Raw genomic sequence first — 13,627 nt, 5'->3', positions numbered from 1 at the left:
AGAGCTCAGCCTGCTGGCAAATTTGTAACCTGATTCAGCGTGTCAGCGTCGAGGAATGGCGTCGCAGAATATGTGACAGTAGTACCGAAGGAACGCACTCTTATCCGCCGAAGAGGTCTCGAAGACTTCCCCAATCATACTGCGACGCAGACAGGTAACAGCCAGGCTCGGGAGTCCGGCCACACCGGAGGCAGCACAAAGGAGCCCCGTTTCCCGAACGGGACGGCCTCTCCCGAAGAGGAGCCAACGCTCTACTTCCTCGGGAGAGCATCAGCTCTCCTCTTTCGTCCTTCCCTTCCGCGAAAGTTCTCCTTGGGTGTGCGCCGCGTTGGCGGAGGGGCGACGAAGCGCACAACACACCGGGGCCCGGACCTGGGCTCGGACGAGCGGTGCGCGCCGGGGCCCGCGAGCAGGGGGGTAGGCCCGAGCCCCGCTCGCGCATGCGTCGCGGCTGTCCGTGCGGCGGGCGGTCCCGTCGGCCGGCCTCCGAGAGGCGGGCGCCGCTCAATGCGGGCCGCGCCCGTCCGCCCGCCGGCCACGCGCCACGTCGCCTCTCCGCGAGCCGCCGCTGCAGCCGCAGCAGTGGCCGCAGCCGCGCGCGGTATCGGCCCGGCACAGACATGCGGCGGACCGCGCGCCAGACAAGCCACGTGCGCTGCGCCGCCAACGTCAGCAGCAACAGCAACGCCACGCTGAGACGACAGCGCTGCCAGGCGACGACATGTCCGGTGAGGAGGCGTCGACAACGCATGACACCTTGCGTAACAGCACTGCAACCCCTGAATTTTTGAACACGCAGCCATGACTAAAGTACATTAGAAACCTGGCTAAACGAGCGCCGTCTCATGACGTGTCTCATTCGCGATTCAACGTGACAACGTCTGTCAACGCTCATGTGATTCAATGTCCAATGTTATAGGGAAAATCAACGAGGACGGATCTGAAGTATTTAGTGAAATGGACATAGCCCGGGAGGAATATGACACAAGATTAGGGACATGTGCAGATACTCATGATGAACAGGGCAGATTCTGTTCCCACGCCGGACCGCATTTACGATGTTTCACCAAATAGCCCCATCTACTACGAGTGTGAATGAATCTCGCCCTACTTAAAGCATGGAGCGAGGCAGGCAACGCGTATTTGGACGTTATCCATGACAGCAGTGAAGTTAAGACATATGTAATTTGTGTCATCTGGCTTTACAGCTTTTACTTGCGTCTTTACATACCTTTTGCTTTGTTGCCATTGCAATGGGCATGTAGGTGACATACAAGTGTAGCTCTGTACTCTTAAGTCGGGGATTATTGGCGAGTACGAGTTTCTGGTGTATAGGTGGAAGCAACACATGAATGTAGACGCATATCGACCCACTTCTACTGTAGCCAATTATGAAGGTGCGCAACCATTCCAAACCTTTCTGTTCTTCTTTCGAATACACACACGTACACCTTAGTTTGTTATTTGTCTCTGACCAATGTTTGGCAGTGTATCTGCGTTGCTGAAAGCTAATGCTATGCTTGTTATCGCATGTGTAAAGGCACGATATTCTGGCACACAATTCATGTTCCCATTTTACTTTACTTCCAAGGTAACTTGTTCACCTGCTTTGTTGTTTCACAGCCCTATTGCAACCAAACCGCCGCTACTTTCTTAGTTTCACTGAAAAGTATAGAGAAATTTCACTTTGGTTACAGCTTCTGTAACCAGGTGACGCCGAATAGGAATGCCTTTGGAGTCCATTCAAATCGAATTACTCAATTTGTTTTTGCTGATGCCAGTCATTGCTGATGCCACGTGCGAAGGCAGCAGGGAGAGCAAACATTTCAGCAGTGCGTTTATAATGAAGCTGTGGAACATTGCTACTGACGACGAATGGATAAAAAAATGTAGAAATATCGGTGACCACAGACCACTATTTGTTGAAAGCGCTCAGGATGCGCCAGCGGGGCTTAGCTTTTCGCGAGACACCCAGAATATTTTTTTCTTCCCTTTGATTACATTTCTGTGTTTCATAAAACGCCGCTTGTTGCTGGTAGTTTGCTGCGTCCGACATATCCTGACACTTCGAGCTCAACGTCCTGGCGACGACTGCATTCTGATGATTTGGTAATAGACGGCACTGTAATATTGTCTTAACCATGTGAATTCACAATCTAAAGATGACGACCCACCACCAGCAGAGAGAGGCGTGTGGCGCGCCTATCACTATCACGAAAAGTTGAGTATAGCAGAGCACAAGCGAGTAGCCCCTACAGGACGCCCTTGTAAATAGTTTCAGATGTAGAGCAGGCTTGCAGCTCCATATATACTCGAGGCGAACGCGCGAGTAGTCTGCGTTTGGTGGAAAGAAAACGATATCTTTATGCATCCTCTGGCTTTTGGAGGCAGCGCTGGTCCGCAGGACGCAGCGATATATGCATGCTAAAGCCGCAGAGGTACAGTGAATCTGAATGTCTCTATCAAATCACGCTTTATTTGCTCACATAACCTAATTACGCATGAGCTCGAATAGGTTTGCAGGTGTCTTTACTTCACCTGCCCCGTGCTAGCTACAAGCGATCGAAATAACTTTTGACGCGAGAGAGATTACGAAGCTTTCAAGACGATAAAACCAGATCCTGACAACAATTACAGCCTTGTCATTTCAAGTATAGCCCACATGTAGTATCCTTCACTTAAGTAAGACAAGTTTAAGCGAACAAAAATTAAGCAGCACAAGCTTTAGTTGGTAAATTAATGACCCCCCTCCCCGAGCGCACTTGTCGTAGAAACCTGAAAGTCGATGACTCGAAAAGCGCACATTACCTTTCGCACGCAGTCCCAAATACATGACTGAGCTACCAATGGTAACCGTTGCAGCTCGGGCTGTTTGGCTTCGCTTTCCGCAATGATCTCTGAGTAGAGACATTTTCGCTTATCACACGATGGAAAACTCAGCAAATATCCTGGACGCGGGCGCTTCAATGTAGACGAAACGCAAGATCACCCCGCAATTTTGATTTCCATGCTCTTTGCAGAACAGCAGGGGTTTGTAGCTGACTTAATGCTCGTTTGGATTGGTTTGCATCTATAGGGTTTAACGTACCGAAGCGAGATCACCAATGTGATACTGGAGGGTTCCGGGCATTTCAGCCACCTGGGGATGTCGCGCTGATATAGAATAGTTAGTGCACGGACGGCTTGTGCTTCATTTCCGTCGAAACACAGGTGTCGCAGCTGAGGTCGAACCCGTGACTTCGATGTAAACGCTAGAATGCCCTAAGCACTGAGTATGTTCAATTTTAAGCTTTCCATTATGACTCTTGACTCATGACAATGATGTGGCAATGGGACGTGTATACATGAGCATTAATAATGCATTTCAAACTCTGATGTGATGTTATACAAAGTTTATATAGCCTTGTAGTGAAACTCTTCCGTTTTTACCTATGCTTGAACAAGATTCGTTCTGAAAGCGCCCAACGCTGGAAACAAAACGATATCAGTCGTCAGGTGATTTTCCGAGAAGTTAACCGGTCTTTCGATAACGGTTGTATTTGTACGACGGGGTTACCACCCGCAACTTCGGCAAATTGGAAACTGTTAGTTGATTAGACAAGTTAAAAATGACAAATGAAGGATATCGATCAGAAAGCTCGACAAATAGCTTCACATGGTATACTAATAGATTTCTGAGCAAAGATGCGAATGCTTAAGCTAAAAGGCCTATTAATGGCTTCAGAGCAATTGAGAAACTTAAGAAATACGTAACCTCTATGTACAACTCACCTAACTAGACCAAATGGAAAAAAAGCAAAGTTGGATTTGCAGCATTCCACAGTGACTGCCCTTTTATTAATATTCGCACTTGCTCATTCAACAGCGGCAAATGGTGACCTGGGTGGAATGTACATTTTCGGGCCCTTAACATTAGCGTTTATTCATGTATTTCTGAACTGCTTACCTTCAAGGCGGGTGTAGGAGATATTTCCCTTATCTTCATAAACACCCTAATCTCATACCATGGCCCAGCTGTCCTTCTCAAGTCCCATGCGCGCTTCCCGTATCTTAGACTACATTCTGTTACCTTAAGAGACCGTCTCTTATTTCCCCTTTTCCTCACACACGACCTGCCCATACCTAAATCTTCTGCTTGATTTTGACTGGGATGATATTAAATCCGACTAGTTTTCTGAGCGGTTGTGCTCTCGTCCTGTCTCTTAACGTTATACCTATAATTTTCCTTTCCCTACCGCGCTATGCTGTCTTAAATTTAAGTTCAAGACTTCTATTTTTTTTTTGTTAAATTCCTACAATTCTGCTCCAAAGGTTGGTGCCGATAAGATACGTCTGTTGTGCATATTAAAAACTAAGTGATATTTCCAAACTGCTTTTCATCACCTTGTAGTGCCTGCCAAATGGGCTTCGTGGGATTCTTATTCTCTATTTTATTTAACTCTCATGGTTAAAATCCGCAGTCACTATAACTACCCTAAGAGGGAGAGAGAGAGAGAGAGAGAGAGAGAGAGAGAGAGAGAGAGAGAGAGAGAGAGAGAGAGAGAGAGAGAGAGAGAGAGAGAGAGAGAGAGAGAGAGAGAGAGAGACCCTTTAATGAAGAATAGAGGTTTTGGCCGGCGTTTAAATTTCGCTGACATGCTACTCTGTGTAGGAGAATTGGGGAGTAAACGATTGAAACAGAATCGTATGAATGCATTTTTTAACTATATTCAATACTTCGTTGTCAATCGCAAATACTGTTCCCTTTCGAGATGATTAAAAGGTTTTTTAGATTTCTTCATACAAATATTTAGATCCACCATTCTGCCTTGCCTGTTCAAGGCGCTAGTTACCACGAGAGATTCGGCGCCATATTTACCATAGCAGAGCAATGCCATCAGAAAATCGAAGATCGCAAAGGTATTTGCTAATAGCGTCTAACAAACTCCTTTCAAATCAGTTCTCTGCATATATCCTGTAAGCATGACGTGAATAGAAGTGGAGGGATCATGGCTGCCTGTCTAACGCCCTTATTGAGATTTAGTTATTTTATTCGCAGAGGACTACAGTGGCTATGCAGCGGGCATAGATATCTTTCAGGTTTTTTATATTTCAATTTTCTACACCCTGGTTAAGTAAAGCCTGTATGACTGCTGAAATTTCAACTGAGCCAAATGATTTCCAGTATATTAAGGCTATATATTGGCTGGTTAATTATATTTCTGCATAATTCTTTATCAAGTGGCTGATGGTGCGAGTAATCGCCTATTGCTGACTAGCATTCAGAAAGTCTGCCTGGCCGTTTGCTTAGTCTATGTTTGGTCCAATTCAATTAGCGATTATATTAGTGAATACCATGTAATCATATGAGAGCAACCTGATTGACTCGTAATCTTAATCTCTTGCTACAAATTAAGATTATGTTGGGAATTTTCTAAGATTTCGTCCACTATGTCGTGAGGCACTATATGTCGGTGGTGCCAAGTTTTTCTAGAGCTGTGTGCCCACAATCTTCAAATAACCCTGCAGCTACCTAATGCGCATAAGCCACTTTACCTCTTTGCACTGTATATGTAAGGCTTCCTTTATTTGCTATTAAGTTACTGACAGGATGTGTAGTTCGCATGCATCACTGGCTTTCTCACTGCAGACCTGACAATAATTTTGGCTAGTGTAGAAATCTGCGTTGAGTTTCTTGCTATCTTAACTATCTTATATCGGTGCTGACACTAAACGCAGGCCGCATTAAAATAAACACGCACATACTTCTTACGTTTCTACTTTTCAGTGAGGTATTCCTGTACATCTTGCTTATTAATGTGTACTTATGTAGGCCCTTCACTAAAAAAAGATGAATTAGGACATTTTGTGCACTGCAGCTGAAATTGTACAGGTAAACCATTTTGTTTTATTCATAGATGCTGTTCACGTTTTGTTTCAGCATATCTGACCACCCACGATAGAGCAGTTGTGCTGGAGAAGCAGTTATTCCTAATCAATTAAAGGACCTCTAACTACAATTTCAACATCTAATCTTCGCCGATAGCTGATTTTGTTCGAATGCTTTTGGCCTACGTACATATATGCATACTTTCTTGAAAGCCTGCTTGATGCTCTCCACATTATACTGCCGTATGTCGCTTACTTTACGCTTACTGGTTAGCACTGATGGTTCTGCTATCACTGTACTCTTTATTGGAATAGAGGGTTTGGTACTTTGACGTTTCCTAATCAGTCCCTAGGCTTTCTCTTGGTTTTGGTTTACAGGGATTAACTTTCCAAAACAACGTCGGCTAAGGAGGAGGCCGTGTAGTAGAGGGCTTCAGAAATTTTGTTTACCGGTGGTTTTTTAAGATTTGCTGACATCGCACAGCACACGAGCGTCTTACGTTTCGCCTCCATCGAAACGCGGCCATCGCGGCCTGTATTGAACCCTCTTCGTTCGGATCAGCAGTGGTGGGCCCTAACCACTGAGTCACTGAGGGGGGAGGGGGGGGGGGAGGTAATTTAGTATTGCATCTCCGGAGACAGTTTTCCAGCATTCTGTCTAGCTACGGTACCTTCTACTTCTAGTGTCCACTCCATTATCTTATTTGCGATATTATAAGGAAAGTCCTGCACACTACTAGAGGCCATCGTCCTCCATATCGGATCTGGGAAAATCGCGAGTTCCTGTACTTACCTACATACCGCTTACTCGTTGATGTGCTTCTTTCCTGCTCGTGCCTTATGTTCCCTGTTCAAATCAAGGGAACTCGAGACCTAATCATCACAGGGTGCATCTCTACACACTGAACATTGCTAGAATACGTGCATGACATGAAATCTGCTTCATCTTTAGCCTCGCCCTTCAGGCTCTCCCTGTCCCAGTTAGGTTATCCTGTTTGCGGAAAAAGGCATCCATGAATTAAGAAACATTTCTTCTTGAGAGTGCTATATTAACTCTATCACTGCCATTTATAGAACGTACGCAATATAACTCCACTACTTGGTCTTCTGTCTGCTTTTTGTCTACCAAGAGGAGTCGCCTAATCAAGACACTGTACTCACCTAGGTGGGAATAGAAACATGCGCTCTAAAAACGACGAAGATCTACAGAACACCGCAAAAGTTTTGGTACCATTTTACAACATCGAGAAGCATTTTACTATCTGTAAATCAACTTTTGGGCGATTATCTCACAAGAAGGGCGGACCTAGAACTGTACAGGGATACCGTTATCGGCGATAATTCCGTACAGTTACGCGCGCACACTCCCGTTCTTGACTTTGTGAACACTTAATTTATATCCTCGAACGGAGTGTATGCAGCATTGGCCGACGTGAGTGAGTCTGATAAGTATACGAGATGTACGAATGACCGTCTTTACTGCTTTTGTTCCAGCATCTATTAGGATCTGAGTTCTACTGCTCTTGCTATGGTGTTATGCGTGAACCTTGCGGAATTTCAAGGTTTCATTGATTGGACCCTCCGTCAGTATTGAACTTCAAAAGGCCATCAGCAGATGGATTATGGTGCGGCTGACTTAGTAACGGTGACTGAACCTGTCTCTCCTTCGTGGCATGAGTTCATGATGTGGCAGCTGAGGTATGGAAGCGGGCGTTTTTGCAAACATAGTAACGAAGCTAATAGCCAAGGAATCCAATGATAACATTGTGGATGTTTGTTTTATTTTGCGACGTACTTTGCAGTAAATAAAGAGCGTATTTGTTTGATAAGTGAAAAATAATTGTATTCAAAGCAGGAAAACAACAACCACATCCTGCGAATGGCATCCGAACCCACTTAACCTACGGAGGTGGTATTTTTATACCGTACAGCAGCCATGTGGTTTTCCTTGAAAAAAAAAATTATGGGGGATACTTAAGGTCCGCCTTTAAAGGTATGACGCGGGAGCGTAGGCTACCGACCCACATGTAAAGCCCGACTTTAATCAAGTCGCATGAACGTGCCTGCGTGTCCTAGTGGTAAAGTGAATGCAAGGGTCTTTGCAGGCTTACTGTGATAGCCCCCTCTTATGTGAAACAATAGGACCGAGTTGGCAGCTCCTGCCAAACGTAACGTGAGGCAACGTAACGTCAGTGCTCGGCCATGTCATCAGCCAGATATTGCTGCCAGCGCCATTGGTGAGTATTCGCTCACAACGTAAACGCGGCCGCCGACGCCGGATTTCAGGTGAATGGGGTCTTTAATGCTGTCGGGTTAAAATTAACAGAAACATTCTAACAGACAGCTTTTCCTGATTTCGTTAACAGTAGGCTTTTCTTTAATACTATTACCTGGCAGTCACCCTATGTTTCATGTAATTGGGGTATCACTTAGGTTAAGGAATGTAGGTCGAATGACAGAACTGCCCAAAACACAACCACCAGAAGTCAGGTTAAGCTTAATGCAGAACACGACCCTCTCTTGATTATTTCAAAATACCTCTGTGTTTGCGCCAGTATATAGCTACCACCAAACACCTGACTTCAGCACTACATCTGTCCGGACAATTATCCGACCTCCGCAATTATCCGCAGTCGTGTTCAAGTTTTTCTCGTCGACTTGACGCAGCTTAAGTATAATTACCCGGCGGTTGTTCATAAAAGCCAACACTTTTCCACTTTATTAGCATTCTATTGTTCGTATTCATATCGCCTTTCTCTGCTCTGCCACTGAGTATAATTTCACCTTTTTCCACTGTTCTGCACATTTCAGCCCCGTACGAGTTGAGAGCAGGCACCATATCACGGCGATATGCCTTCCACTCAGTCAAATCGCCTAGCAATATTCATAGCCTGAGAACACTTGTAACGTTCACACAAACTCTTTCCTATTTTCTCATTACGCAGATCAGCGGTCAGTATATGACTTAGAGGCATGTGATCCCATTTTCAAGTATTTCGCTGCCTACCGCAAGCCTTTATCTAACCCAAGATTTGGCACATATCTGATATAGCCTTTTTGGTTGGTTGGTTGGTTCACAGGAAGGGAAAGGCGCAGTATCTGTCACACTTGTGTCTGTGGACACCTGAACCGCGTCGTAAGGGAAGGGAGGAAGATGGGAGTTAAAGTGGAAAGAGAGAAAGAGGAGCTGTAGTGGAGGGCTATGGAGTAATTTCGACCACCTGGGAATCTTTAACGTGCGCTGACATCGTACAGCACACGGACGCCTCTTCGTTTCGCCTCCATCGAAACGCAGCCGCCGAGGTCGGGTTCGAACCCGGGAATTCCGGACAGTAGTCGGGCGTCTTACCATTGTACCACCCCGGCGGGGTGTTTACATTTACAACTGCCATTCTACTCTTCCCACCGCGGTATTGAGTAATCTGCAAAGATTCGTCCTCTGATTTACTTAGCAGGGCTATCTCCTTACCAAGCTGAATGACGCAGAGGTAACTTGCTCTAATCACTTTACATCTAAGTTCAACAAGAAGCGTCAGCAGTTTGAACTCAGGACGCGTACAAATCAATGGTAATCGATGTGCCGGAATAAACTTTACAGCCAAACTTTGTAGGTCTTTATCGTTGCACATTTGGCTACCAGAAAACCTTCTCAGTGCTCAGTGCCTGAAATTTGATTATTGTTGGCAGTGCCAATTTTTTATTGTGCTGCTGTCAAACATTGCTGTTAAACGTTGTTGCTGTCAAACGCTGTCAAACGGGTCTCGGCTCAGTATTTGCAGTGAAAAATGAGGTACTATAATGTACCTGGGGCTCAACATCCTGAAACGACACATGAAATATGAAGGATTTCGTAGCGTCGGGTACTACGTTAATTCCGGCAGCCAAGGGCTCTTTGATATTCCCTGGACATCTGACAGCACGCGGGCTTCTTTGCATTTCGCCTTCGTTGAAACGCAGCTCAGGTGTTCGGCTTTCGATCTCACATTTTTGAGATCAGGGGTCGAAATCCGAAGCGGTTTATCCGCCACAGTGGGTTATGTTATCTAACATATCGCGCACACAGTATGGAAGAGAACCAGACAAGGCTTGAGGAGCAGCCTCTGTTCGCATGCCGAGCCAACGTTTCGACAAAGAGACTTGTCTTCGTCTTTGAAGACGAATATATGGTGGCACGGTGATGGAGTCCTGCAATGATTTCGCATGCGGGACGCGCTGTGGGACTTTCGCGTTTACATTAGCCAACGCTCTATTTCTCAAATCGCATGTGTCTAATCGGGGACGAAAGTCTCAAGGAAAATCGTATAGTTCTTGATACCCATGGGCGTCATGTTTTTCAGTAATAAAATTATTCCACTGCAAAATATTAATGAGTGTGTTTGACATTAACCTCTACATCTGTTTTTATGATCGTATATAGAATAATATAGCAATCGGGTTCGTTTGCGGCTCACCTGTCCCTAAGGACGCAAACCCCGACTGCAAATAAAAACACTCGGATGCTGAAAGCCTCGAAAGGATTTAGGTTCTTAATGGACGGCTTCGTAGAGCTCGGGCTGGATAAATACAAGACACACGGACAGAGGTTACAATGTCGGAGTGCGTAACGGTTACACCGTTGCAATGACAGACAGTTGCTTGTTCGTCAAGGTGTTAAGGGCCGGTCATCTACAGTGAGGCCTAGACCGTTCTATAACTGACATGTAGCGGCAGCATATAGCAGTACGCAGCTGAACTTGAATTAGCGTGCTCAACCGGCTGCTCAGTGTCAGCTGTGGCACATTTGTTCCGGTAATAAGCAAGCGAAGCACTAATAAATGAAAAGAGTCCGATGCCTCAACCGCATCTCGGTGATCGCAAATTACGACTTGCGGCATAATCTCTGCCCACCATTCCTGAACATGAGGAGCCGCTTATCTCAATCTAGTAAGCCATGCGTTATGTGAACATAGACGCATTGAGCAATTTTATTCTGTGCTTAGCAAGATATGCACTGGTATCGGGCAAATAGAGATACAGGGACAGAAAAGAGCGTTCTGGTAAAGAAGGAGTAGCCATGAATGCCGTATAGGAAGCCAAACAGCATTAAACTACGCATGCTATTGATAATTAAAGACTTTTCACTACCAGCGAATTTAAGCACGTGCAAATAAGTTATGCAGCTGTTAATCATGAAATTAAATACGTTTATTTACTTATAATTGTGCAACCTAACGGGAAATACGATAGGTTTGGTTTTACAGGATTTGACGTTTGAAAGTGCACGCTCAAGCCATGAGACACGCTGTATAGTGGGAGGCTCTGGAAATTTCGACAATCTAGGATTCTTTGACGAGCACTGACATCGAACATTATATATTGGGACTTTGCTTTTCGCCTCTATCAAAAAGCGGCTGCCGCTACCAGGATTCGATCCCGCATCCTTTGGTTCAGCAGTTGCGCCGTAACTACTGAGCGACCACGGTGGGTGGAAAGACGACAGTGACATTACTTTACAACTGCACCTCGACGAGCTGTGACGAATTCCACCTAAATGGCTAGGTACAGAGATTCGCGTCCGAAAGAAAAGCATTGACTTTAAGAAATGCGGTTATAAATACATGCTGTATAAAACTATTGATGCGATATTGACTTCATTCACATCCACTTCAATGGCACGCGGGAAATTTCTTAAGCCTGGAGCGTTGGAATGGAAAAAAGCCCCAAGCTTAGAACGAATATATCCTTCGACCACGGCTAGAGACATTCTATTCGATGCTAACACGACTTCATGTCAGAAACGCCTTATCGTGATTCAAATTAATTTCGTACCGACCGCGCTCGTGAAACGACATTTTGCCGTAAATAAGTCTTCGCCCTGGTCGGCATCAAAAACATCGCCTGAATGCCACCTCACATAATTTCCATAACCTTTCCTCGTTTTTTCAGCTTAGATAAGCGTCCCCGTTGCACAGATAGCTATACCGACTGGGCTGGGGAATTAGGTTTTGATATAAATCGTAGACAGCATCAATTTATCAGAGCGTACATTGCGACTGCAAACACCCCCGAATTTTTGTTTCCATATAAAAGGCCGGTCACGAGAAAGGCCACTTGTTTGCAGAGTTTGCATACGCACTCGTCCTCAGGCTAAGACTACCGTCACTGAAGAATTTACGCGGAGTGTCATTTTCTGTATGCAAATTCAGCGAATAATAAAAAAGAAAAATCGCCTGGTGGAGCTGATTCAAATACACAAACGCGTGTTTTGTGTACAGATATGGTTTGTTTATACACAACTCTTTAGCTCAAACGTTTTCGCAGGGCAAAGCGCACCCATTGAACTACAAAGTGAAGATTCGGAGCGCCTGTAATTAATATTTATATTTAGAGACGATTCCGGCGTCATTCGCATTTGCCACAGATGTATAGATGTCAGCTACCGGTGGAGAACGCGGCACACCATTTTTGTTATTCTCTTGATCTACTTATTGAAAATTTCAGCGGCCACCACATAACCTGAAAAATATGAACCTATTATCGTAAGGCGAGTGAGAAGTTGCGTTCATCTGATTAGCAAGCAGTACGGCTCGAGGGTAAGGGTATAACCAACTTAGATTTGGATTATTATAATGCACAATAGCTATCATGGCGTTGGGAATGAGCTTATAAATGAATTTATTTAATTATTTGTTTGTTTATTTATGGCCAGACTCCCATCAAGATAGGAGCAGGTTGCTAGCTTACAGGTGTGATAAACGTAGACCAGCATGGGCAAAGCCAAGGAGATGAACTCTGTAGGACTACTGTTTCAGTCGGATGCTGTTAGATAAAAAATAGAGCATTTTAAGCAGCCTTGAAAAGCATTCCTACCTGGGCGTGCTTATTGTAGTTATTACGAGTACCTTTGCTTTATTTATGCTTCGTTCCTTCTCCGCCTGATATTTGGTGACACAAAAGGAAGAGATTTCTTCTTTGTTCAGTTCTTCAGCGAGAAAGGGTAACAAAACCTTCATAACGATTGCCATAGCACTTGTAAAAGCTTACAGATAAACTATGTGATATGGGTGACATTATTTCACATGCGTACGGAAGCTTAGTCGCGCAAGCATCTTGTACGCTGTTAGCTTTGCGTAATTCGAAAATTGTTTAGGACGCATATATGATGCAGCCTAATCATGCGTTTTCTTTCCCGGTATTGTTACCAACAAGATTTGTCCAGCTAAGGTTCAATTATATTTGCGACGTCAAAATACCAACAGTCAGTTACCCGAGAAAATGGGCTGCCTTGCATCGTATGTACACAGTTCAGTGGCTTGCGCTTGTGAGCCGCTGCCACGCAAACTGTCTTGTGCAGGTTAAAGCACATCTATATATAACTCAGTGCAGCAATACACCATCTGGAATAAATAATAATTTTGCTCAAGTTTGTTTTTAGCCGATCTGATTTAATTAAGATTATTAAGTCGCCTGCGAATAGTCTATCTCTTACTGGTGAATTCTAGATCACGTCATGGGTGAATAAATGAAATAAGAGGTGCTGAAGAGTTGGCAAAGGTGGGGCCCGTGACTTAAATTGCAAAAATCTGACCATTTATCTCGAATGCCAAAGTATTGCTTGCGAATGCTGAGAAAGTCTACTCAGTTGTGTTTCAATATGGCTTTTGGCTTCGTTAGACGTATATTGTGGCTAACCTTCTTAAAACTCGTTCATGTATACTAGGACCATTACATCTATCGGTACCCTGCCATCAAATACAAAAAATATCGCGCCCATGTTTCA

General features: G+C 44.7%; 1 protein-coding gene and 1 long non-coding RNA gene across 2 annotated transcripts in view; one reads left to right on the top strand and one right to left on the bottom strand.

Moving 5' to 3' along the window:
* The window catches only part of LOC146190670 (uncharacterized), a 187,457-nt gene that overhangs the window by 18,682 nt on the left and 155,148 nt on the right, over nt 1-13,627 (bottom strand). The window lies entirely within an intron of this gene.
* Nucleotides 612-13,627, top strand: part of LOC146190671 (uncharacterized) — a 109,804-nt gene continuing 96,788 nt past the window's right edge. Inside the window, exon 1 of the mRNA XM_084601050.1 lies at nt 612-728. Within this exon, the coding sequence (XP_084457176.1) occupies nt 722-728 (7 nt within the window). The 5' untranslated portion in view covers nt 612-721. The remainder of the gene's footprint in view (nt 729-13,627) is intronic.

The sequence above is a fragment of the Amblyomma maculatum genome, chromosome 4 (genome assembly GCF_055883805.1).
Source record: "Amblyomma maculatum isolate TAMU_Amacu chromosome 4, ASM5588380v1, whole genome shotgun sequence".
NCBI classification, from domain to species: domain Eukaryota; kingdom Metazoa; phylum Arthropoda; class Arachnida; order Ixodida; family Ixodidae; genus Amblyomma; species Amblyomma maculatum.
This window is presented reverse-complemented; position numbering and strand designations above follow the sequence as displayed.